Source organism: Ambystoma mexicanum, chromosome 4q (genome assembly GCF_040938575.1).
Source record: "Ambystoma mexicanum isolate Mex_15411 chromosome 4q, UKY_AmexF1_1, whole genome shotgun sequence".
NCBI classification, from domain to species: domain Eukaryota; kingdom Metazoa; phylum Chordata; class Amphibia; order Caudata; family Ambystomatidae; genus Ambystoma; species Ambystoma mexicanum.
In genome coordinates, this window is record NC_090928.1 from 250,132,953 (window position 1) to 250,159,684 (window position 26,732).

Here is a 26,732-nt window from a genome sequence, read left to right on the forward strand (position 1 = left end):
TCTCTTCACAAAACACCAGTAGGGGGCAGGTTAACTCAACATCTGACGGAATGGCAGGCTATTATGTCAGATGCTTGGGCAGTGGAGACAGTCGCCCAAGGTTACTGCCTGCCTTTTCTACGCATCCCTCAGTCATCCACCGGGGAACAGCTCTCTGAAAGTTCCAGATCCGCTCCTCTTGCAGGAAATTGTAGACCTGCTAGAGAGAGGTGCCATAGAACCGGTACCTGTAGCGGAGAGGAACAAGGGCTGGTACTCCCCCCTACTTTCTCATATCGAAGAAAGACGGAGGACTGGGACCTGGACTGGGACCTATCCTGGACTTAGGAGAATTGAACAAGTTCCTCAGGAAGGGCAAGTTCAAGATGGTAACTCTCTCTCAGATCCTTCCGGCCCTCCAGCTCCAGGACTGGCTGGTATCTCTGGACCTCCAGGATGCTTATTTCCCTGTGCCAATCCATCTCAAACACAGGAAATACCTGACGTTCGCAATTGGCGGCTCTCATTATCAATTTCGAGTTCTGCAATTTGGGCTGACCTCCGCCCCGAGGGTCTTCACCAAGCTAACGTCGGTAGTGGCTGCAAGTCTGAGGGAAGGGATCCACGTCTACCCCTACCTGGACGATTGGCTGATCAGAGCTGTAGCTTCGGAACAAGCTCAGATCCAGCTAGATTGTCTGCCACTTCCTTCACAAACTGGGCTTCTCCCTCAATTTAAAGAAGTCACAGATGATACCATCACAGAGACTCCAGTTCATTGGAGCGGTCCTGGACACGTTCCTGGGAAAAGCCTCGCCACCAGAGGTGAGGGCTCAAGATATTCTGCAGATGGACACCAAGTTTCAAAATGCCCAACGTCTCCAAGCCTTCGACTTTTTGAGGTTGCTAGGCCTCATGGCATCCTGCATCTTCCTTGTGCCAGAGGCTCGCCTGGGAATGAGATCTCTCAGTGGGCACTGAGAACTCAGTGGTCGTAATTCTCAGGGAGAATGACAGACCTCCTTCAGATTCCGGACAAGGTGGCTCGAGACCTTCAGTGGTGGGCCTGACCGAAAAACATCTTGAAGGGGGAACTGTTTTGGCATCCATGGCCAGAGATAACAGTAGTCACAGATGCCTCACTCACGGGGTGGGGAGCCCATACCAACGACTTGACCATCAGCGGTCATTGCTGTCGATCGGAGTCCAGACTACATATCAACCTGTTAGAGCTGAGAGCAATCAGACTAGCGCTGAAAGCTTTTCTGCCATCTGTACAGGGGAAAAATGTCCTGATAATGACGGACAACACAGTGGCCATGCACTACCTCAACAAAAGAGGAGGCGTAGGATCACTGCCACTGTGCAGAGAGGCAATGGAGCTCTGGTTTTGGGCAATTCAAGAAGGAATCTCTCTATCGGCAGTTCACCTAGACGGGGAGAAGAACTTGACGGCGGACTCTCTGAGCAGGCAGAGCAGTCTCCGAGTGGGAACTAGCTCAGGAAGTCCTTCAGGAGATCTTAGCCCTTTTGGGAACCTCTCAAGTGGATCTGTTTGCCACCAGTACCAACAGAAAGTGCCATCTGTTTTGTTCAAGGGAATTTCCCCCGAGAGTAGCTCTAGGGGACGCGTTTGTAGTGGACTGGTAGTTTCCACTCCTGTACGCGTTTCTACCAGTCCCTGTCATTCCTCAAATGATCAGGAGGTTGAGAAGATTCCGGAGAACCATGATCCTAATTGCCCCAGACTGGGCCAGGAGAACCTGGTACCCGGACCTTCTGGACATGTCCATCTGCCCTCAATTCGTCTTCCACTCAAGGAGAATCTTCTCTCACAGAAGGGAGGTCAGGTTCTTCATCCAGACATCAGAACCCTTAACCTGCACGCCTGGCTTCTGAAAGGTTAAGATACAAGGATTGGGGACCTCCCTGATGACGTCATGGAAGTGTTGCTTTCGGCCAGAGGGCCAGCAACAAAGTCTTTATACCGCTGCCGTTGGAACAAATTTTGCAGCTGGTGTAGAGAAGAGAATATCGACCCCTTTTCATGTGTTACACCAACGGTGTTATCCTTTCTACTCTACTTGGCAAATTCAGGCCTCCAAGTTGGCACTATCAAGGGCTGTCTCGCAGCGCTATCGATCTTCAAGCGCACTGCAGAGGATCCTTCGTATTTCAAATTACTCTTAGTAATACAATTTCTAAAGGGATTAACTAATGTCTACCCTTCAAGACCTTTCCAGGTTCCTTTATGGGACTTACATGTAGTCTTAAATTTCCTGATGGGTACTCCTTTCAAACCACTCCACTCTTGTTCGCTAATATTTCTCACCCTTAAAACTGTCTTATTAGTGGCTTTAACATCTGCTAGAAGGGTGAGCGAATTACAAGCTTTATCTTGTAAAACCCCTCGTACCATTTTTTATAAAGACAAAGTTGTCCTACAGGTGAAGCCTAATTTCCTTCCAAAGGTGGTTTCTGAATTCCACATCACTCCAGAAAATTACCTTACCTTCATTCTATCCGCCTCCCCATCCGGGGAAAGAGGAAGAAAGGCTACATAGGCTGGACCCAAAGCGGGCTTTAAGCTTTTACATCAGCAGACTTGCTAGGATTAGGCAAGCAGACCAACTGTTCGTAGGTTACTCAGGGCACAAATTAGGACTAACGATAACAAAACAAACCATTTCCAGATGGATTATTTTGGCCATCCTGGAATTTTAAAAACTAGCAGGGAAAGAGCCTCCTCAAAATCTTAGGGCTCATTCAACCAGGGGTATCGCAGCCTCCTTGGCCCTCCAAAGAGGGGTTCCGGTTCGAGACATATGTGCGGCTGCCACATGGTCGTCCGCACATAGTTTCACAAGATTTTACAACCTGGATTCCTCCTCTAGTCAAGAGACTAGGTTTGGCAAAGCCGTATTACATTCGGTTCATTCCTAAAAGGGAAACATGGCGTTTTACTCCCACGTACAATCGCACAACACGGCTATGGGATTCTATCAAAGAAAAGGAATACGTCGGAGGACACAATCCCTTCGAAGAACAAGTTACTTCTTACCTTGTAACGTTCTTTCGATGGGATGTTCCTCCGACGTAGTCCTTATCGCCCCTCCCATCCATCCCTGCAGTAATACTTCCCTTGTGGTTGCAGTTTACGCTCCTTCAAGGTCAATAACCAATTCATGTAAAACTGTCAACGTCAAAACGGAACTGAGCAACGGCACTGCGCGAGTCTATTTTTACGCATGATGATGTCGGCGCCGATACAGAGGCCGTCAAGGGACATCGGCTCGAGGGACGTCGACACGCAGCGCCCTCTACTGAAAAAAAAATTCTGAGGCCAGCAAGCTGAGAGATGATCAAAGATGAGGAATACGTCGGAGGAACATCCCATCGAAAGAACGTTACAAGGTAAGAAATAACTTGTTCTTCTCCCTTCCCCTCCTCACTGGCACTTCCCCTCTTCCCTCTTCCCCACACTTGCGCAATCTTAATGACACAAGGCATAGTAAGATTATTTTGTCCGTCGTTTCCCCCTCTTCTTGTCACGCCTAGAAACATTTGTGTACAGGCGAGTTATAAATGCCACATCATATCGTCTTAGAGGGGATGCTTCTCGAGGAAGGGCTGAGGCCCTGCATCCTTCGTTCTGAAGAATTGGATGGCAAATCTTTGCCTCTCTAGGATGACCAGAAGGAACACACAGCTACACTACTTGCCCCTGATCTAGTGTGACCAGATGTCACGGTTTTGCCGGGACTGTCCCTGGATTGGACCTTCTGTCCCTCTCACCTGAGAGTTTATTGTGATGGGGGAAAAAAACTGTTTTGGGAAATAGGAGGGTGACCGCCCTGTGTAATTTTGTTTTTAAATCGCCAACAATTCTAAACTAAATAAACATTATACTTTCAGAAATGTGCCATCTGAGGATGGGCTCGAACCCCCAACCTCCATGGTACTAGCTGTATGCATTAACCGCTTGCGCCACATAGACTGGCTAAGAGACCGTAAATGGCAAGGCATGTAATGTCACAGCTCCTTTATTTACTTGTTTACATCAACCGGCAAAACCACACATTTTGTATGCAGATGCTGTGGGATGGGGTTTCTGGTTGGTGGGGGCTGGGAGGTGCGTGGGGGAGTACTTTTATGTCGGCCATCCTGTGTTTATTGATTTTTTTTGGCTTGGAAATCTGGTCACCTTACCCTGACCTTCTGGGGACAAATAGTTCACAGCTTCTGCTTGAAGGCATTATCGCCTAGAAACGTGACCGTGCCTGCATCACTGGCTCCAGAAATGGGTGCCACTTTGCTGCCAGAACTCGCAGTATGAGCTTCTGATCTAATGTGTCTTTGCTAGGCAGATTTGGGACAAGAAGCTGTTCATAGTTGGAGATTACTTGCCAGTTTAAATAGTGCAGATCCTTAACATTGGTGGGCAGGAGAAAACCTTGGTTTGAATTTGAGATAAAAAAAATACCCCCCCTGCTCCAGGCATTTTTGTGTGATTTGAGCCAAGACACCTACAAAGATTTACAGCCTGCTGAAAACCTGAGGACCACGGTTAAAATATCCAGCGTTGGCCACAACCAAGTCTAGGAGAAGCAGTGCCTCTCTGGATCGATAACGAAGTCCCTCATCTGTGCTTCAACCCTTCAATGGGTGGGACCAACCAAGTCTGAACTCTGCTCTAATAAGTCTTTAGAAGGTTCCCGTAACATCCTGTGGGCTTACTATCTTTATCCAGGCCATCTCCTGTGCATCCGTTCCTGTTCTGAATGCTGGCTTTGAACTTCTCAGGTTGCCAGCTTGAGGCACAGACCCGCCTACAGCTGCTGCTCAACACGTAGAGTAGCCTTTCTGGAGAGGTTTTTTCATGCTGCAACTAAAGTGGCTGCCACCCCTGATCCGGGTTTTCTGTTGCCAGTCTGTGTGCTGGGGGCATGAGGGGGGCGGTATCCTGTCATTGTGGGGTCTGCAGTGGTGGTAGTCCTGAGGTGCTTGGGTCATCTAGCTGCAGGGTTTCTGCAACTGTTAAGTCAGAGCTCTGGATCGCTGCCTAGCTGGGCTCCGTTCCAATGCTGACAATTACCACAGCCCATGGACCCCTGATAAGGAACCAACAACTAAAGCAAGTGTGCCCACTGAATTTAGGAACCCTGCCGTGGCTTGTAGGTGAATCCGAGCAGGGTGGGGGGGATGCCGGGGGGAGGTGAGAATGGGGGGTTTGATTATCAGTTTCAAGTCTTCTCATTTTTATGCTATTATACAGAGCCCTTCGTGGGAATGCTTCTGCCATCTTTAAATGTTATTGCAAGTAATTTCTGATCAAAATGGACATCCCTGTTCTTCAAATAAATACACATTAAAAAAAAAAAAGCTAGTTGTAACTGGTAACCCAAGAGTGAGCAATGTTCTCAATGATATGAAGGTAATCCATATTTAAAATCACTAATTGAAGTATTTTAATTGCAGATAAAATTCATGAAGTCCATTCCAGGCACAGCACTTATAGAAATGGGTGATGAGTATGCTGTAGAAAGGGCAATAACACATCTCAATAACCTTAAGTTATTTGGCACGCGACTAAATGTGTGGTAAGTTTCCATTTAAATGTATTGTTCTAAACATTTTAATTGTAACATTTTTTATTGTCATAGTACATTTGTTGCTTGGAGGTGATCAAAGTCCTCATATTCACTATGCCTCAAGAAATTGTATCTAATTTTTTTTACGTTTTCAGCGTGTCCAAGCAACATTCTGTGGTTTCAAGTCAAGTGTTTGAGCTTGAAGATGGCACTAGCAGTTATAAAGACTTTTCCACAAGCAAGAACAATCGTTTTACGAGTGCTGGCCAGGCTTCCAAGAACATTATTCAGGCACCATCTTGTGTTTTGCATTATTACAATGTGCCACTGACAACGGATGAAGATACTTTCCAGGAGGTGAGAACCATTAACTTTTTGAGTTGTTATTGTGATGGATCTAAAAGGGGAGGGATTTGGGCTGGTTAGTTAGTAGGGTTGAGAGGGACAAGCGCTCACGAGCTTTGATGTGGTGTTGGTACCTTCAGTTAGGAAAAAGGGTCATTGTGTGCTGGTAAGGCTCTAGTTGATTGTCATTGTGTGATGTTTTGTCCGTGGTTGATGCGCGAGTATCATGTGGGTGTTGAGGGAAATTGGTAGAGTGCTTGCAGTTTGGGTGTTTTGTGGTGAGGGTTTGGGCTGGGATGTGTGTATTCCGAGTGTTAGAAAGTTATTTGTATGGTAGGTTTGAGGTTGAGTCAGTTGTTTTTGCTATGGGGTAACCCTTCAGCTTCTTTTGTTCCTTTTTGGTTTTGCATATATTTCTTTGGGTGGTCTGGTTTCGTAGTGTTAATGAGTTGCAGTGGAGGGGTTTCTCTCTGGTGATTTCTCCAGCTTGGTGTGTTAAAGAGCCATGTTTTTAATAGCTTCCTGAATTGTAGGTGATCTGTATTTCCTTTGTGAGAGAGGTCAATAGTGTCACTGCTCTGCTGATCACCCACATTTTTGTGAATTTTGGTTTGAGGCCTATATCTTTGCTGTATCTTACTGTTCGCAGATGGTGATTTATTTCCTGTATGAATTTCGCTCCTTGGCACTGGATCGCTCTGTGTTATGAAGAGAGTGTTGAAGATTTGTTTTCTGACTGGCAGCCATTGCAGTGTTCTTAGTGCTGGGGGTGTGTTAGAAAGTTTTTTCTAAGGGCTTCATAAAACCATACATCTGAAACAGACGGTACATAAGCTCCTGTTGGTATAAGGCTTTATCACCTGAGAATTTTAGTAGCATGGACAGAGCAGCCAGGATTTCTTAGGGAGAGAGGGCTGTAACTTGGTACAAAGAAATTGTAACCCATATGGTTCGAAACACTGTGTATTGTAAAAATACTGGGTTTATTTAAATACAAGTAGACCAGATTGTTCTTGGGTTTGTAAGTACTAGAACATTATTTAAACACAATCCTAAAAACCAACTCGATACCTACGGTATACAAACCAAGCTATAAACTTATTTCTGATGTTTGTTAATCTGCTTAGAATCACATACTGTGCATAGGTCCGACATCCAGTGGTCACTGCGGAGTATTGCATTTTGTTTTTCGTAGTCGAAAAGGGGACGTCGACAAGGCGTGTCTGTAACACTATCCCTATAGTGACGTGCGTTGTACCCACAATCCCTCACGCGTCGATGTCCCTCAGATTGTTTTTTTCCGCCCAGTTACTGGTCGCCTTTATGCAGAGCTCCTCGAGAGACATTGCCAAATCATTCCTTCGACCTTTGGTCGTTTATTATTATTAACATGGATCCCTCCGACGCAGAGCTGTTTCTCCGCCGAGCAAGATCTTCGACGGAAGGACGAGCGGAGGAGATCCTTCAGCGCTGACGAACACGTGGCCTGGCCTCGCCGGCCTTACACAGTAGGGAGAGTGAGGTTGTGTGGTCTTTCTTTTCTCTTTGAGAATGCCTTTCTCTTTCCCCTCCCTCTCTTCCGAGGTCGTAATCACACTTCTGGCCCTCAGCTATGGAGAGGACGCCCTTTAGGTTTTGCCCGCTTTGCAAGGGTAAATATACCTGGAAAGACGAGCACAAACGGTGCAACCGTTGCTTGCCCCTCGATCACAAGGAGGACGGCTGTGCGGCCTGTAAGTTACTGAAGCCCAAAACGTTAAAGGACCGCAGGGTCAAAAGGTGGGTGGCCTACTCCATGTCTAGGCCTGACTCCTCGCCCGCTGCCGCCGCCGAATGTGATGAGGACAGTGATTACACGGCCCCCGTAACGGAGGTTGTAGACCTCAAAGGAGCGTTCACGCTCCTCGTCGTCCGTCCCTGACCCCGACAAGCCCGGCTCACACCCAGCTTATGGGGATGAACACCCCAGCGACAAGAACGCACACAAAAAAGCACAAAAACACATACCCCCCGGCACGCATTCGTCAAAGACGAAGGCAGCCATAGCGCCAACGGGGGCGTCGGGTCCACCGGCGTCTTCCGCCGACTGTAAGGGTCGTCGGCCCTCCCCGCCACCGCTTCCGCGACAGGCGTCGGGCATTCTAAAGATAAGGGCGCTAACACCAAATCCTCCGGCGACGCGCCTCGTAAGAGTACTCACGTTACCAGTAAAGACTCGACGTTACCTAGCGCGACGGCGACCGATCCCTCGGCAGAGAGAATGATCGCCGAAAGCCTCGCGCGTATATACATTAAAGACGCCCAGAGACGGACGGGGAGCGATACGCCGAAAACCACGCACAAGGCCAAAGAAACGCCGAAGGCGCAGGAAAACAGGTCAGGACAGCTCCCGCCGTCGACGGAAAGCCCAAGCCTGCGAGAAGGCTTCTCAGAAGGCAAAGGTTTGCTTTCTTCGACGTTATGGGACAGAACCAGGCAACTACAGGGAGAAGAAAATCCTTTTTTTATTCCCAGACCGCTCTGGCCTACCTCAGTGGACCTTAGAGAAGTTCCAGTCCTGTATGGATAAAATAGACAGGTTCATGGCCATCCCAGAAAATAGGGCACCCAAGAGACCAAGGGAGGCACCCCAGGAGAGTCCAATGGTTAAATACCCAAGGTTTTATAACCCCATACACGAAGACATGGACTCTTATGACCTCACTGAGAAGGACACTCACTTCCAGCAGGAAGATGAGTTCATTAATGATGACCAACAAGAAGGGTTTCATGAGGACACTAACATAGGTGCGGAGGGGTACGAGGAGGACACAGGCGAGGGTGACCCAAATCCCTGGCAGTCACCAGCTAGGTCTACAGACAGACAGCATAGTCATCAGGTCTACTGAAACTACACCAGTCAGGAACCCTTCGCCTGTTGATGATCAGCCCACCTTCAATGCGCTACTGAAGAAGGCAGCAGCACATTTCGAACTCAAAACTGCAGAGGTCACCCCAGATACTGACTTCGTGGAAAGGATTATCAAGGAAAAACCTCCCACTAGCCAAACAATTCCCATCCTCGCCTCAGTTAAGACGTATTACCCCCTCACTGTCCACTCCGGCACTGGTGAGAGGGGTCAATCCGAGAATTGAGAAATTGTTCTCGCCCTCTCAGTCAGACCCACTATATATTAGGTTTTCATTCAATCCCGAACTCCTTAGTGGTGACCAACACTAGGAAGAGGGCTGGGGTCCCACTGTCTACCAGCGAGGCACCCCCAGATAAAGAGGGGAAGAAGCTTTATGCCCTGCCCAAGAGAATCGCCACCTCTGCAGCATTCTCAACCAGAATTGCTAATAATACATTATTGGCAAGCTACGCTGATGGGGGAAGCTTAAACAGGACATCGAAGAGGCCCCTGAACCCCTAAAAACTCGATTATTGGCTACAATTAATGAAGGCTCTCTGGTCAACCAAAGCATCGTTAAGAATACCCTCGATGCAGCAGAGACGGCTGGCCGTACTTTGGTACAGGGAATTTTGCTGAAGCGTCACGTCTGGCTTCGCAATTCCGGGTTTAAGGCAGAAACGCAAGCGTCCCACATTAATAAGCCCATTGAAGAGTCTAACCTCTTTGGAAAGGCAGTTGACAACGCTCTGGAGAATGCGAAAAAAGAATTTGACACCATAAAGACCTTGGACCAAATCTCAAAGCCCCCTAACAGGCGGGGATTTGGTAACAAGCGCTTTTTTCGTGGCCAATGCCAGCAACAAAACCAGCAACAGTATACTGCCAACAACTACCAAGGTAATAGTGGCTAGTACAATCGGAGAGGTCAACGCCGTGGCAAGGGGAGAGGCCGGGGTTCCACCCCTAGAGGCTCCCAAGCCACCAACACCAAGTGACGCGAAGATTCGGGTCCTCTCCCATGCATCGCCGGTCGGGGGCCGGTTAACATCCTTTCTTCCAGCATGGGAGGGAATAACATCAGACCGCTGGGTACTATCCACCGTAGCCCGCGGCTACTGTATAGAGTTCAACAATTCCCCAACATACAGACCCCCGAGGGGACGACGCATGACACCAGAACACCTTGCCATCCTTATCCAAGAAGTGGATCAGCTACTGGAAAAAGGAGCTATAGAGGTCGTGCCTCTATCTCAGGTAACGGAAGGTATTTATTCAGTGTACTTCCTTGTACCCAAAAAGGATCTAACCATGCGCCCTGTATTAGATCTGCGCCCAGCGAACAAGTTTGTCAAACCCCAAAAGTTTTGTATGGTGACCTTACAGGAAGTGATCCCACTGCTATCACAGGGAGATTACATGACAACACTGGACATGAAAGATGCATACTTTCATATTTTAATGTTGCCAGCGCACAGAAAATACCTCAGGTTCATGCTAGAGGGCAAACACTACCAGTTCAGAGTGCTACCCTTCGGCATAGCATTTGCACCAAGGGTATTCACGAAAGTACTGGCAGTGGCAGCGGCCCACCTGTGCAGGTTATTTATCCCAGTATACCCTTACCTCGACGACTGGCTCATAACAGGGGATTCTTACGAGACATGCTTCTCAAACACCCAAAAGACTTTAGACCTTTTGTTCCAACTGGGCTTCTCCATCAACGAGAAGAAGTCCAGCTTAGACCACAGCCAAGTCAAACAATTCCTAGGGGCTCTAATTCGAACAAAAGACGGCCTCGTCTTCCCCTCCAACGAGAGGGTCCAAAATATGCTGTTTCAGATCCCCCAATATGTGGCAGGTCAAGAGGTGACGGTGCGCAAAGCGATGCGCTTGCTAGGAATGATGGCGTTGTGTATTTATTTGGTACCTCACGCCCGCCTGCGCATGCGCCCAATGCAAGAGTGGCTCAACAGCCAGTGGTGTCAGGCCAGCGGACAATGGGACGATCTAGTGGTGGTCTCGCAGGCCTTGGTTCTCTCGCTGCGGTGGTGGACAAAGGAAAACCTGGTAATAGGGAAACCTTTTGCCACACCCGCAGTGGAAGCCACTCTAACCACAGACTCATCCCTCACAGATTGGGGGGCTCACCTATCCCATCAGACTGCTCACGGAGTGTGGACTCCGAGTGTAGCATACAAGCACATAAACCTACTGGAGCTTCTGGCGGTGTTCAAAGCACTAAAAGCCTTCCAAGAACACCTACAAGGGAAGACAGTGATGGTCCTTACGGACAGCACCACAGCCATGTACTACATCAACAAGCAGGGGGGCACCCACTCTCCAGGACTGTCCAAGCTGTCCCAGAATATATGGAAGTGGGCTCTCGGACACAACATGTTCCTACTGTCACGACATGTACCAGGGGAACTCAATCTGCTAGCAGACGAGCTCAGCAGAGACTTCCCTCTGCCCTCAGAGTACGAATGGCGGTTACAAGAAGACCTCGTTTTCGACGTCTTCACACAATGGGGATTCCCAGAAATAGACCTGTTCGCAACTCTGGAGAACTCACAATGACAAAGTTACGCCTCCAGATACCCCCAGAACCAGTCCAAGGGGAACGGTCTGTCGATTCCATGGTCAGGGAGATTTGTTTACGCTTTTCCCCAGACTCCCCTTCTCAACAAGATTGTGCACAAGATGCACCAGGAACAAGTCACCATGATACTAGTGGCCCCTATGTGGGCCCGGCAGCCATGGTTCGCTCACTTGATGGAGATGTCCCTATCTCCCCCAGTGAAACTTCCCTGCCCGTACAACATGCTGTCACAGGACAAGGGCAGGACACTACATCCATGCCCTCAGACCATGAATTTAGCAGCCTGGCTCCTGAGATCATAGAGTTTGGGCATCTAGAACTCCCGCAGAGATGCATGGACATCCTCAGGGAAGCTAGAAAACCTAACACTCGTCACTGCTATTCTAGTAAGTGGAAAAGATTTGTCATCTGGTGTAGAGGGAAAAGCATCAACCCGGTTGACTGCTCACCCACACAAATTGTTCTGTACCTGACCCACCTATTGGACTCAGGTATGGTGTTCAATTCTATTAGTCTACCTAGTGGCACTTTCTGCATACACCACTTCCCAACTTAGTGTCGTGGTGGAAAATCCCAGTCATCAAAGCCTTCATGGAGAGGGTAAAGAGAATACACCCTCCGATAGCTAACCGAACTCCCGGATGGGACCTAAATGTGGTACTTACCAGACTCATGGGCTCGCCCTTTGAACCCATGCACAAGGCAACTCTTAAGCACCTCACTCTTAAGACTGCTTTCCTAATAGCTATCACCTCCATTAGGAGAGTAAGTGAACTACAGGCTCTTTCAGTTCTAGACCCCTTTGTAACAGTTCACAAAGACAAGGTGGTTCTACGCACACACCCAAGGTTTGCACCGAAATTCATCTCGAAATTCCATGTGAACCAGTCAATAGAACTACCAACGTTCTTTCAAAACCCTTCAATCTGGGAGAAAAAAGTCTGCATACACTCTATGTGCGCAGAGCTGTCATGTTTTACATGGAAAGAACCAGACCACTGAGAAAGACTAATCAGTTATTTGTCTCGGTGGCAGCAGGAAGAGAAGGAGACGCAGTTTCAAAGTCCACTATATCTAGATGAATTGTTCAATGCATCACTATGTTTCTCTCTTGCTAAGAGAGAACTACCCTTCAAGCCAAGAGCACATTCTACTCGAGGCACAGGGGCATCCATAGCTTTCATTGCAAATGTTCCCCTTGAGTCCATCTGCAAGGCGGCAACCTGGAGTTCGGTGCACACCTTTACAAAACACTACTGTTTAGACGCGCACACTAGATCTGACTCCCAGGTGGGACAGGCAGTATTAAGACATCTTTTCTCTACTGTTCCTTCTCATAACCCACCGCCAACTCCGGGTACTGCTCGCTAGTCTATGCACAGCATGTGATTCTAAGCAGATTAACAAACCTCAGAAGACAATGCATTACTTACAACCATCAGAAATGCTTTTACGGTATCTGCTTAGATTCACATGCGCCCACCCTTCCTCCCCGCTTGGATTTAAGGAACATAGACATCTTTCTACATCTCTCTCTTTTCTGTACTCACTCACGTATAGAAGGCTCCCTCAGGGCAGAAAAAATACAAACAGAGGGACCTCGACGCGTGAGGGATTGTGGGTACAACGCACGTCACTATAGGGATAGTGTTAGACACGCCTTGTCGACGTCCCCTTTTCGACTACGAAAAACTAAATGCAATACTCCGCAGTGACCACTGAACGTCAGACCTATGCACAGCATGTGAATCTAACCAGATACAACCATCAGAAATGCCTTTACGGTAAGTAATGCATTGTCATTTAGAGGAACAAGCAGCAAGGTGAGTTAAACCGAAGGTTATACATTCAGGATAGTAATAAACTAATTCTTGGGGAAGATCGTTATATATAAATTTAGAATCAATCAGTGTTTCAACAGTTAGTTGACCAAGTCAGTCATGCCGTGACACCCAGTTATGAAATCACATAATATACCAACCCTGTTACAAGTATACACCTTGCAACATTACTTTTTAGAACTCCGTTCAGAACTAGTTAAACAAGGGGCCTCAAGCCACTTAATGACGTGTATGGACACTCAATACCTATTTTAGAATGCACTCAGCAAATCAGGGAATTACGCTTTAAGACACAATGCATTTCAAGGTAATTAATTGACCCTATGACTATTTTAGAAATGCTCGAAGCAGTTTTAGGGAAAGCCAACTCAGTGTCACAAGTTTAGACGAGCAGCAGCTATTCAAGGTCAGTAAAGAACCATTTCCTTTAAGGGTGTTTTAAGAAACTCATAAAACGAGTATTAACTTCCAGATTGTTTTAGATCTGTATAAAGCAGAGCCCTGGTTCTCTAGGTTGGATTGCTGCAACAGCCTCTTGCTAAATCTACCTGATTCTACTCTCCGCCCTTTGCAACTCAGCCAGAACAGGACTACAAGACTGGTCCTTTGCCTCAAGCCCTGGGATCGTATCTCTCCAGCCCTGAAATCTCTTCATTGGCTCCCAGTGGCTGCACTGATTAAATTCAAGACCCTTTGCATTGTCCACAAGGCTTTTTGGGGCTTGGGTCCAAAATACCTTCAACTCTCCCTCCGTAAATACCTTCCCTCTCGAGCTCTTCGCTCCCCCCAACTCCCGCAGGGTCAGTCGTTTCTCAAAGAAACAATCTGAGGGTAGATCTGTCTTCGGGTGGGGCCTCCCTCTGGAACATCCTCCCTGCCACTCTGAAATTTGATGAGAACCATCTCTGGTTCCGGAAGCACCTCAAGACCTTCCTCTTTACTTCTGCATTCTCTCCTCCTCTCCCCTGCCAATCGATTCTGCTTCGGCATTGTGCACCTGGTTACCCTCTGATTTTGGGCCCAGGTACTTGCCCACCCTGCCACGTACCCGCACGCTGGCAACCCTTGCAATTGGGTCTGTATCTGCGCCCGTAGAGTTCCTTCCCCCCCCCCCGTGCCCCCTTCCCCCGCTAATCCGACTGTTAGGCAGAGTTTGTATGCAGTACCTTTTGGGACCACTCCACACAACTAAGACTACAGGTGTAAGCAAAACCAACCTTTGGTATAAGTCTGTACTACTGTGGTAGCATTGCTGAGCAGCCAGGCTTATCTTAAGAGGGAATGTGAGCTGTACGGGTGTTACACAGAGGTCTATAATTACAAGTATTCAAAGAGATTATTTTCTGATGCTTGTTAATCTGCTTAGAATCACATGCTGTGCATATGGTGCGACATCCAGTGGTAACCGCAGAGTATTGCATCTTGTCTTTCGGGGACCAAAAGGGGACGTTGGCATAGGCATGTCTGTAACACTAACCCTATCCTGACGTGTAGTGTACCCAAAATCCCTCACGCGCCGAGGTCCCTAGGATTGTTTTTTTCTGCCCAGATAACTGGTCGCCCTATAGTGGAACTCTTACAGAAGAGACATTTTTTATCTTATACCGACTTGTCGGTTATTCCCCGTTAAGTCACTTCGGCCACAAGAACATCTTCGACAAAGACTGCAGAGGATTCGTCTACGGCTGTGGATTTCGGTGCTTAAGATCCGGCGGCCGGATTTTCCACGTGGTCGGGCCCTCTGGCCGACCTGTACAGTAGGGAGAGTGGGGTTGGCGTGGCCATATTTTCGGTATGTCTTTCCTCCTTTCCTCCTTTCCCCTCTTTTACCCTTTTGGTCTGGTCATCTTTCCCTTTGGCTATGGAAAGGACTCCTTTTAGATTCTGCCCTAAGTGTAGGGTCAGATATCCTTGGAAGGACGAACACAGGACGTGCAATGCCTGTCTCCCCCTAGAGCATGACGAAAAGCAGTGTGCGGCCTGCAAACTCCTTCGGCCTAAGACCCTTAAGGAACGCTGTGTAAAGCTGTGGGCCACGTACGGTCTGTCGTGGGTGGAACCCACACCGCCACACCCGCTGAGAGTGACGGGGGCACCTCAGATGACCAAACATCTGCTGTGGATGTTATAAACCTCGAGGCAGACACTTCTAGGTCCGCCCGTCCCCGACCCCTTAAGGCATGACTCTGGTCTCGCTTCAGGGACAACACCCGGTGACCGGGGCGTAGAAACGCATCACACTAAGAAGACAACCCCTACACCGTTTTCGATGTCTTCGTCGAAAAGGGTAAAAGTGCCAACAGGGCTGCAGAAAACTTTGACTGTTTCCTCGGATCGCTCAGATCCAAAGCCTTGCCCGCATCACCAGCAGTGTCTTGCGACTGGGCAACCAAAATTAAGGGCGCTACTCCTAAAACTTCACACGTCGAAGCGAGGAAATCCGACGCTGCTGCAGTCCCGAAGGCCGCGGTAGGCCCATAAACTACGACCAGACCACTAATTGAAAAACCGACCGCTAGGCCCTCTAGTGCCGTGGAAGATAATACACCTACCGGACCATCAGAGCAACTATCTCACGCCGACTCAGTGACTATTGAAGACGGCATCGAAAGAATTACGGCGGAGGTGGGTCTTACCCCGGTTCCGCCTAAAATCATGGGACAAGCCGCGGGAAAATAAAGATCAGCCTTCTGTCCCCATCCAGCAGGAAGACAATGTCAAAATGGACAGATATAGGGACATTTATAATGAAGAGGAAGAAGCTTCATTTCTGCAGAATTATGAGGAGGAACAGCAGGGTACCACAGACAACTGGGAAGAAACCCAGCAGGAAGGAACATACCCCTGGACACCACAAGATCAAGACACTGATGTTTTGTGCCTAGATTCCCCTCTGTCCACTCTGGTTTGCCAGGCCTCACCTGTAGATGACCAAATGGCCTTCAACTCCATGTTGAAAAAAGCAGCTGAACACTTTCCAAATCTCCACTCAAGAGGCTGTGCCTGAGCAATATTTTGTAGAAGATATCCTTAAGGAGAAGCCTCCATCTAGCCAAGCCATCCCGCTCCTTAATTCTATCAAGAGAAGGTTGGCCCCTCCTTGATATCACCAGCTCAAACTCGGGCAGTGAACCCAAGAGTGGAGAAATTGTTTCGCCCGTCTCCTTTCCGACCCTCTATAAATTAGAGGGCACGCCATCCCAGATTTGTTGGTAGTGACTGCCACCTGGAAAAAGGCAGGGGTACCCCTTGCTACTGGGGAAGCACCTCCAGACAAGGAATCGAAAAGACTGTGTGCACTAGGCGAACGAGTCACTTCGGCTGCCGCATACACTACGCAGATTGCTAATAATACCACACTATTGGCAAGCTATGCTGACGCGCAGTGGAACCTGCTCCAGGAAGGCCTCCAAGAGGTTCCTGAACCCGCTAAATCCAAGCTTCTCTCTATTGTAATCGAGGGAAGACAAGTTAACCAGAATGTGATTAAAAACACCCTGGACACGGCTGAAACAGCTGACAGGTCTCTGGCCCAAGGGACCCTACTTAAAAAAGACGCTTCGCTGCGTACTTCAGGTTTTAAACCTGAGACACAAGCCTCTCTCATCAATAAGCCATTGAGGAATCTAACCTTCGGGAAAGCGGTTGATGAGGCCTTGGAAACCGCTAAATAAGAGCATTAGACTCTTAAGTCTCTGCAACAGATCACACAAAAACCTTCCCCCCCCCAGAGAGGTAATAACTTTTGGCGGTCCTTTCGAGGGCAAGCCCGTGCTGGTCAAAACAATTATGGCACGGGGAATTTCAACACAGGACAAACTTCGGGAAGCCCCGCATACTAGCCTTCAAGGGGTCAGCGACGCGGCAGAGGTAGTAGAGGCCCCAATTCCAGAAGAGCCGCAGCCTCTGGTCAGAAATGACCACCAGATCGAAGTCCCCTCCCATGTCACCCCGGTCGGGGGGCGATTTAATATCTTTCCTCACGGCATGGGAGGGGACGGTCGCCCACGGGTACTGCGTGGAATTCGCCTGAATAAAGAGGTGGAAGCACTGCTGGGAAAGGATGCCATAGAAGCCGTCCCTATTCTTCAGGTAAACAAGGGTATTTATTCAGTGTACGTACTTGTACCCAAAAAAGGACCTCACCATGCGCCCTGTTCTAGACCTGCGCCCAGCGAACAAGTTAATAAAACCCCAGAAGGTTTGCATGCTAACACTACAGGAGGTGATCCCACTGCTGAAACAAGGGGACTACATGGTAACGTTGGGCATGAAAGATTCATACTTTCATATTTCAATGTTGCAAGCGCACAGGAAATATCTAAGGTTCATGATGGAGGACAGGCATTACCAATTCAAGGTACTCCCCTTCGGCATCGCCTCAGCGCCAAGGGTGTTTACCAAAGTCCTGGCAGTGGCTGCAGCGCACCTGCGCAGACTATCCGTCCCAGTTTACCCTTACCTTGACGACTGGCTCATCACGGGGGACTCATTCGACACATGTTTTTCAAACACCCAAAAAACAGATCTTCTCCAGTCTGGGTTTCTCAATCAACGAAAAGAAATCCAGTCTAGTCCCCAGTCAAACAAAACAATTTCTTGGAGCTCTAATTCGGACGGAAGACGGTCTCGTCTTACCCTCCAACGAGAGGGTTCAGAACATGCTTTTTCAGATCCCTCACTATGTGGCAAGTCGGGAGGTGACAGTGTGCAAAGCCATGCGCTTGCTAGGAATGATGGTCTCGTGCATATACTTGGTTCCCCACGTGCGGTTGCGCATGGGTCCCATGCAAGAGTGGCTCAACAGCCAGTGGTGTCAGGCCAGTGGACAATGGGAAGATCTGGTAGTTGTCTCGCCAGCCCTCGTTCTCTCTGCCGTGGTGGTCAAGAGAAAACCTCTTGAAGGGGAAGAACTTCACCACCCCTGCAGTGGAAGCCACTCTCGCAACAGGCGCATCTCTCATGGGGTGGGGGTGGATCACCTGCTTCAGTAGACTGCGCACGGATTGTGGTCCCCTCAATTAGTGTCCAACCATATAAACTTACTGGAGCTATTGGTGTTCAAGGCTTTGACGGCCTTTCAGGTGCAACTACAAGGGAAGACATTGCTGATTCTAACAGACAGCACTACAGCCATGTTTTAACTGAATAAACAGGGGGGGGGGCACTCGCTCTCCGGGGCTATCCAAGCTGTCCCAAAACATTTGGATATGAGCTCTCAAACACAAGATGCTTCTATTGTCCCAACATGTTCCAGGGGAACTCAATCTTCTGGCAGACGTGCTCAGCAGAGATTTTCCTCTGACCGAAGAATACGAATGGCGTCTACACGAAGACGTGTCCAACGTCTTTGCAGAGTGGGGCTTCCCAGAGATCGACCTGTTTGCTACTCAGGAGAACGCCCAATGCCAAAACTATGCCTGCAGGTACCCCCAGAACCGATCCAAGGGGAACGGTCTCTGGATAACATGGTCAGGGAAATGTGTCTACGCTTTTCCCCCTGACTCCCCTTCTCAACAAGATAGTGCACAATATGCACCAGGAACCAGTTACCATGATACTGTGGCCCCCATGTGGGCCCGCCAACCCTGGTTGGCTCACTTGATGGAAATGTCCCTCTCCCACCAGTGAAACTACCCTGCCCGTACAACATGTCTCAGGACAGGGGGGAGACCCTACACCCATGCCCACAAACTCTGAATTTAGCATCTTAGCTCCTGAGGTCAGATAGTTTGGACACCTACAGCTCCCTCAGAGGTGCATGGGCATATTCGGGGAAGCTAGGAAACCGAACACACGTTATTGCTATGCCAGCAAATGGAAACATTTTGTCATCTGGTGCAATTCCAAGGGCGTCAATCCCATCGATTGCTCACACACTCACATTATTGTGCTGTACCTAACCCATCTGTTGGACACTGGGTTAGTCTTCAATTCCCTAAAGGTTCATCTGGCTGCTCCGTCAGCCTACACCACATCACAACAAAAGGTGTCGTGGTGGAAAATACCAGTGATTAAGGCCTTTATGGAAGGGGTTAAGAGGATTTATCCTCCCGTTTCTCACCCAGCACCTGAATGGGACCGAAGTGGGCTTTGACCAGGTTTATGGGAGCTACCTTTGAGCCTATGCACAAAGCAAGTCAGAAGGACTTGACTTATAAAACGGCCTTCCTAGTAGCTCTCACTTCTATCAGAAGAGTTGGCGAACTACAGGCACTTTCTGTTCTAGACCACTTTGTTAGTCAACAGGGGTACAGTAGTTCTGCACACGCACCCAAGATTTGCGCCCAAGTTCATATCGAAGTTCCATGTGAACCAGTCCATTGAACTACCTACCTTTTTCCAGAATCCCTCTAGCATGACCGAGGGAACCCTACACACACTGAATGTGCGCAGGGCAGTCATGTTCTATCTGGAAAGAACTAAACCACTGAGGAAAACAAACCAATTTTTCGTTTCAGTGGCAGCTGGTAGAGAAGGGGATCCTGTCTCTAAATCGGCTATCTCAAGGTGGATTGTCAAATGCATCACACTATGTTTCTCTCTTGCTAAGAGAGAACTGCCCTTCAAGCCTAGAGCACATTCTACTTGAGGCACTGAGGCATCCATAGCATTCATTGCAACGGTCCCCGAGTCCATTTGCAAAGCGGCAACCTGGAGTTCTGTACAGACCTTTACTAAACACTATTGCCTATACACTCATTCAAGGTCTGATTCTCAGGTGGGACAAGCAGTACTAAAACATCTTTTCGAGGGGATTGGGTCCTCCGACGTATTGCATATCTGACATGTAATCACCACAGCTGTGCTGCTTCGGAAACTTTTTTCGACATCTGTGTCCTGCGTCGATGCGCCGTCGTCGAGGACCTCCTCCGACGTCATCCGATGTGATAAGTAGGACGCACGACGCCCGTAGCCTCAGTTCCATTTTTTCCGCGAACGTGTTGCTTCGTGAATCTCGGTTAACGCCTCGACTCTTTGGAGTTCTGTTCTTCTCGGTTCTTCGAACCTGTTCGTTTTTGTGAAAATCCTTCGTGTGAAGATGTCTTCTACTTCGTCTTCGACCCCGCGTCCGGGTTTCAAGAAGTGCGGGGAGTGTGGGTCCAAGATGTCGGTGCCATACTCGCACGACTCCTGCCTCTGGTGCCTCGGGGAGGCCCACGACACGGATGACTGTATCGACTGCCAGTCGCTCACGTCCAAAGCCTTACGCGAACGTAAGAAGTTGTTGTCGGTAGGTCGGGTGTCCAAGCCCCGGAAGTCGAAGTCTGCGGGGCTTTTGACGGATGATTCGAGGGGTGACTCTCCGCGTCATCGTCGGAAGTCTCGTGGGTCTCCTTCTAGGAGTCGGTCTCGCCACTCCTCAGCCTCTTCGAGGCATTCTCGGAAGCGCCGACACCGGTCGTCTTCCAGGTCCTCTTCGGAGGACTCTGCCCGGCACGTCGCTTACCCCACCAGCCGTGCGACGCCGGAGAAATGGGCTTCCTTCGGAAAGAAAATGCTGGCGATTCTTAAGTCGCAGGGTACTAAGCCGTCTGCGCCCCTGAGTGGGGTCAGTCGTGAGAGGTCGAGACACCGCTCGCAAGAGTGGTCGGCACGAGTCACGGGAGAGGTCCCGTTCGGACAAGGAGACTCGTTCTCGACGTACCCGTTCCAGGTCCCGGTCCTCGTCGCGTTCGAGACCGTGTGCACCTGTGAGGTCTTCGAGGAAGACATCGATGACTGAGGCGTCGAGGGCGTCGACAGGCTTTCTCGAGGCTCCGAGGAAGTCGTCGAAGCCGTTGACGCTCAGGTCATCGAAGGACACTCTCGGGGCTCCGGCTTCGAGGGCTTTGTCGACGCTGCCGATGCTGGCGGCGCTGCATCTGATGACGCCGATTTCCTCGACGCCGATCCTCTTGGCGCCGATGCCTGTTCTCTCGGCGCCGATTCGCTCGACGACATCGATGCCTTTCGTGTCGGAGGTACCCCGTGGCACGGGCGAACCCCCTAGGAAGGCTCTGGTTAAGAGCAAGCACTCTCGGGTGCCTTCTTTTCGCCACCTGGAATATATTTCAGAGGCGGATGAGGATTCTGATGGCCTGGTTCCTAGTCAGGTTCTAGATGAAATTGTCTCGGGCCATAGTCAGTTTGACGATTTGAGGCAGTCACTGCATGATGCCAGTGGACTGGACACCTCTCCGGAGGTGGAGTTTTGTAGGCCTGAGCCTGGCTCTCATGCCAATTCCTCGTACCTGCGCCTTATGGCTAGGGTTTCTGAGTACTTGGGATGGTCTGCTCCCCCAGGGGCGATTGTGCAGGATGATCTAACGGACATCCTTGATGTTGGTCACCCAACTGACCTGGTACTGCCGTTCCATATGGCTTTACAGAGAAGGGTGGCGGCGGCTTGGACTGCTCGGGAGAGTCTCCCGGCGGTGGGCAGATCCTTGTCGCGAAAATACCGTCCAGCCAGTAGCGACCCCTGCTACTTGACCAGGCACCCCACTCCGGAGAGTTTGGTGGTGCAGGCGGCCCCGGCAAAGCAGGCGTCGTACCCTACCATCCCTCCTGATAGGGACAACAAACGTTTTGATGGCTGGGCGAAGAAAGTGTTTTCTTCTGGTGGTATGGCGCTTCAGTCGGCCAACTCCATTTGTGTCTTGTCTCGTTTCACACACACTCTGTGGAACTGTGTTGCGTTAGCGGCTGAACATATTCCCGAAGGGGATGAACGGGATGGTTTCCTTGCTATGGTCGAGGATGGTAAGGATGCCATGTGTGAGTCCGTTCAGTCGGGTTTGGACTTAGCTGAATGCGTCAGTAGGTCCATGGCGGCGAGCACCGTGATACGCAGGTTTGCGTGCTTGCGGAAGTCGGGGTTTGCTCCTGATGTGCAGTCCCGGCTCCTCAACATGCCCTTTGACGGTGAACACCTTTTTGGCAGCAAGGCTGACGAGAGCCTTGAGAGGTTGCAGACCTCAAAAGCTGCAGCGAAGTCGTTGGGCGCTGCAGTTCGCCAACCTACGCCTTTTCGTCCTATGGGACAGCAGTGGAGGGGTGGTTCCTTTCGCTATTACTCCTCCTTCAGTAAAGCGAGAGGAGCTGGCAGTCAGAGGCCAACGCAGGGGTACCAGAGGTGGACGACAGGGTACCCGTGGTGCCGAGGCCGCTCGGGCAGTTGCCTCTCTGCCCTCAGGTAACGCCGCAGCCGCTCCCACCCAGTCATGAGGCCATGTCCCATGGTTCGCCGGTTGGGGGAAGGCTGGCGCAGCATCTTGTAGAGTGGCAAGCCATTACTTCAGATGTGTGGGTTCTGGAGATCATAACCCACGGCTACTGTCTTCCCTTTCGGCACAGGCCTCGCGACAATCCACCGGGGAACCTCTCTTTGCAGAGTCCGGATCCGCTCCTTGCGCAGGAAATTCAAGCCCTGCTGGAGAAAGACTCCATAGAACTGGTGCCTGTAGCGGAGAGGAACAAGGGATGGTATTCCCCTTATTTTTTGATTTCGAAGAAAGACGGGGGATTGAGACCCATCATGGACTTGCGCGGTTTGAACAAACTCCTCAGGAAGGACAAGTTCAAGATGGTTACTCTCTCTCAAGTCCTTCAGGCCCTTCAGCTTCAGGACTGGTTGGTGTCACTCGACCTCAAGGATGCTTACTTCCATGTGCCGATTCATCCCAAGCACAAGAAGTACCTGAGGTTCACGGTTGGCGACTCGCACTTTCAGTTTCGGGTCCTGCCGTTCGGATTGACCTCCGCCCCGAGGGTTTTCACCAAGCTCATGGTGGTGGTGGCAGCGCATCTCAGGCAGGGGGGGATTCACGTCTACCTCTACCTGGACAATTGGTTGATCAGGGGGAGCTCTCCCGAGCAAGTCCTGGATTATCTGTCCGTCACCTGCCACTCCCTTCACAGGCTGGGCTTCTCCCTCAATTTAAAGAAGTCCCATTTGACGCCAACACAGCGGCTCCAGTACATCGGAGCAGTGCTCGACACTTCCCTGGGGCAGTGTTTTCCTCCCCAGGTGAGGGCTCTTCACATTCAGCAGATGGTGCACAAGTTTCAGCATGCCCAGACGCCCCCAGCGTTCGAGTTCTTGAGGTTGCTCGGCCTCATGGCATCCTGCATTCTTCTGGTGCCGGAGGCTCGCCTGCGGATGAGGTCTTTGCAGTGGGCACTCAAGACGCAATGGTCGCAGTCCTCTGGCAGGATGTCGGACCCGGTTCAGGTGCCGCCCTCGGTCGGCCGGGACCTTCTGTGGTGGGCCGTCGAAGGCAACTTGATGAAGGGGGCTCCATTTTGGCTTCCCTGGCCGGAGATGACGATCGTGACGGATGCATCCCTCACGGGATGGGGAGCTCATGCCAACGGGCTGACAGTCAGCGGTCGTTGGTCTCCGTCGGAGTCCAGACTCCATATCAGTCTGTTGGAGCTGAGGGCCGTCAGGCTAGCCCTGAAGGCTTTTCTGCCGACTGCGAGGAAAGAGTGTCCTGATCCTGACGGACAACACAGTGGCCATGCACTACCTCAACAAAAAGGGTGGGGCAGGGTCACTTCCTCTGTGCAGGGAGGCGATGCAGCTCGAGTTCTGGGCCATCCAGCAGGAAGTTTCGATCTCGGCAGTTCATCTGGCCGGAGACGAAAACGTGACGGCGGACGCTCTGAGCAGGCAGAGCGTGATCTCTCACGAGTGGGAATTGGCTCAGGAGATTCTCCTGGAGATCTTCGCCCTTTGGGGGACCCCTCAAGTGGATCTCTTCGCCTTCAGTGTCAACCGGAAGTGCGAAAGGTTTTGCTCACGGGAATTTCCTCCAAAAGGAGCCTTAGGAGACGCGTTCGTGGTGGAGTGGTCATTCCCGCTGCTGTATGCGTTTCCTCCAGTCCCCGTCATCCCGCAAGTGCTGCGGAGGTTACGGAAGTTCGGTTCCCGGATGATCCTCATTGCTCCGGCGTGGGCTCGGAGGACGTGGTACCCGGACCTTCTCGACTTGTCCATCTGCCCTCCACGTCGTCTTCCCTACCAACACGATCTGCTCTTACGGGAGGGGGGTCAGGTTCTCCATCCAGAGGTCCGATCCCTCAACCTTCACGCTTGGCTTCTGAAAGGTTGAGGTATAAGGATTGGGACCTCCCTGAAGACGTGATGGAGGTGTTGCTTTCGGCCCGAAGGCCAGCAACAAAGTCTCTGTGCCGTTGGCGTAAGTTCTGCGACTGGTGCAGAGTTCAGAATGTGGATCCTTTTGCATGTGACATCCCCATGGTTCTGTCCTTTTTACTTTCTTTGGCCCACATGGGCTTGCAAGTGGGTACCATTAAAGGTTACCTGGCGGCGCTCTCCATCTTTAAGCGCTCGTCTGAAGAGTGTTCTTACTTTAAAATCCCTTTAATTTCACAGTTTCTGAAAGGGCTCACTAATGTGTTCCCTCCGTCACCTTTCCTGGTGCCCGGTTGGGATTTTAACCTTGTTCTTAAGTTTCTTATGGGTACTCCATTTGAGCCTTTACATTCTTGCCCTTTGAGGCTGTTAACTCTGAAAACTGTGTTTTTAGTTGCGGTTACTTCCGCTCGCAGAGTGAGTGAGTTACAGGCACTTTCAGTTAAGCCACCCTTCACTGTATTTCACAAGGACAGGGTTGTCCTTAGAGTTCGTCCTTCTTTTCTTCCGAAGGTAGTGACGGAATTTCATTTGGCCCAGAAGGTTGTTCTTCCGGCATTCTATCCTCCTCCGCATCCTGGTAAGGAAGTGGAGAGGCTCCTTAGGCTTGATCCTAGGAGAGCTTTAAGCTTTTATGTTTCACGCATGTCCCGGGTCAGAGTGGACGATCAACTCTTTATTGGTTACGCTGGAAAGCGTTTGGGGCAAGCTGTGACGAAACAGACTTTGTCTCGCTGGATTATTTTGGCCATCTCGGAGTGTTACCGCTTGGCGGGTAAGGACCAACCGGTTGGCTTGCGGGCCCATTCTACCAGGGGTATGGCTGCATCTACTGCCCTGCAGAGGGGTGTTCCTATTCGCAACATCTGTGATGCAGCCACCTGGGCTTCAGTACATACATTTGTACGTCACTATTCCCTCGATTCCATCCGAGGACAGGATCTGGCCTTTGGCAAGGCGGTCCTTTGCTCTATTTGATTGGCTATTCTAAATTTTGATTCTAAATTCTTTCCCTCCTCCTTGCTCTGGTACTGCTTTGGGAGTCTGTCATAGATATGGAATACGTCGGAGGACCCAATCCCCTCGAAGAACAAGTTACTTTCTTACCTGGTAACGTTCTTTCGATGGGATGGTCCGACGACTTATTCCATATCGCTCCCGCCCTGCCTTCCCCGCTGCAGAATTCTTTTGCGATTGCAGCTTACGTTCCGCAAGGCTTTGTGTCTGACTGGCAGTTGACTAATGTCACACGTTCTGGGGGAAAAAACTACAACTGAGGCTACGGGCGTCGTGCGTCCTACTTATCACATTGGATGACGTCGGAGGAGGTCCTCGACGACAGTGCATCGACGTCATCGACGCAGGACGCAGACACCGGAAAAAGTTTCCGAAGCAGCACAGCTGTGGTGATTACAGGTCATAGATATGGAATACGTCGTCGGACCATCCCATCGAAAGAACGTTATCAGGTAAGAAAGTAACTTGTTCCCTCTCACAACCCACCTCCAACTCCGGGTATTGCTTGCTAGTCTATGCACAGCATGTGATTCTAAGCGGATAAACAAGCATCAGAAGACTTGCATTACTTACCGTAATAGCATTTCTGATGATTGTAGCTGCTTAGATTCAGATGCGCCCTCTCCGCTCGGGGTGGAAGGAACATAGACGTCTTACTACTTTCTGTCTTAATGTACTCACTCACTATAGCCTTGGGCTCCATCATGGCAGAAAAAATAAAATCAGAGGGACCTCGGCGCTTGATGGATTTTGGGTACACTACACCTCACAGATCCTCGAAAGACAAGATCCAATACTCTGCGGTTACCACTGGATGTCGGACCATATGCACAGCATGTGAATCTAAGCAGATCCAATCATCAGAAATGCTATTACGGTGAATAATGCATGTCATACTCAAGGTTTCTTGGTAAAACACTTATTTTTTTCACAGTCTGTTATAAAACATTCACTAGGAGGCAATCTATCACACAGAAATCTACTTCAGTACTTCACAATATTAGATTCTGAGGCATTTAAACTACTTTGAAGGACTACTTTAAAGGAGGAGCAAAATGGCATTCAGAGCATTTGAAGTAGGAGCAAAAAGGCATAAGTTAATAAAACAAATATCAGTTACTCTAAAACAGTGCAAATAGTTTGAGTTCACCAGAGGAGTTGATTCAATGCAATAGGTTAGGCCAAAGTCAATGGGCTCAAGTCTTGTATTAGGATAACACCGTTCTGGAGCTCAACGGAAAAGTCTTTACCAAAGTTCTCAGAAGCAGTTCGTAAAAGAAAGATTCATATGTTGGGTCACAAGCTGACTAGACCTGTAAGTTG

General features: G+C 49.8%; 1 protein-coding gene across 4 annotated transcripts in view; it reads left to right on the top strand.

Annotated features, from left to right (window-relative positions):
• The window catches only part of HNRNPLL (heterogeneous nuclear ribonucleoprotein L like), a 649,202-nt gene that overhangs the window by 544,071 nt on the left and 78,399 nt on the right, over positions 1-26,732 (top strand). For all 4 annotated transcript variants that reach the window (XM_069607810.1, XM_069607812.1, XM_069607811.1 and 1 more), the window contains 2 exons: positions 5,458-5,579; positions 5,726-5,927. In XM_069607810.1, coding sequence (XP_069463911.1) covers positions 5,458-5,579; positions 5,726-5,927 — 324 coding nt within the window. The remainder of the gene's footprint in view (positions 1-5,457; positions 5,580-5,725; positions 5,928-26,732) is intronic.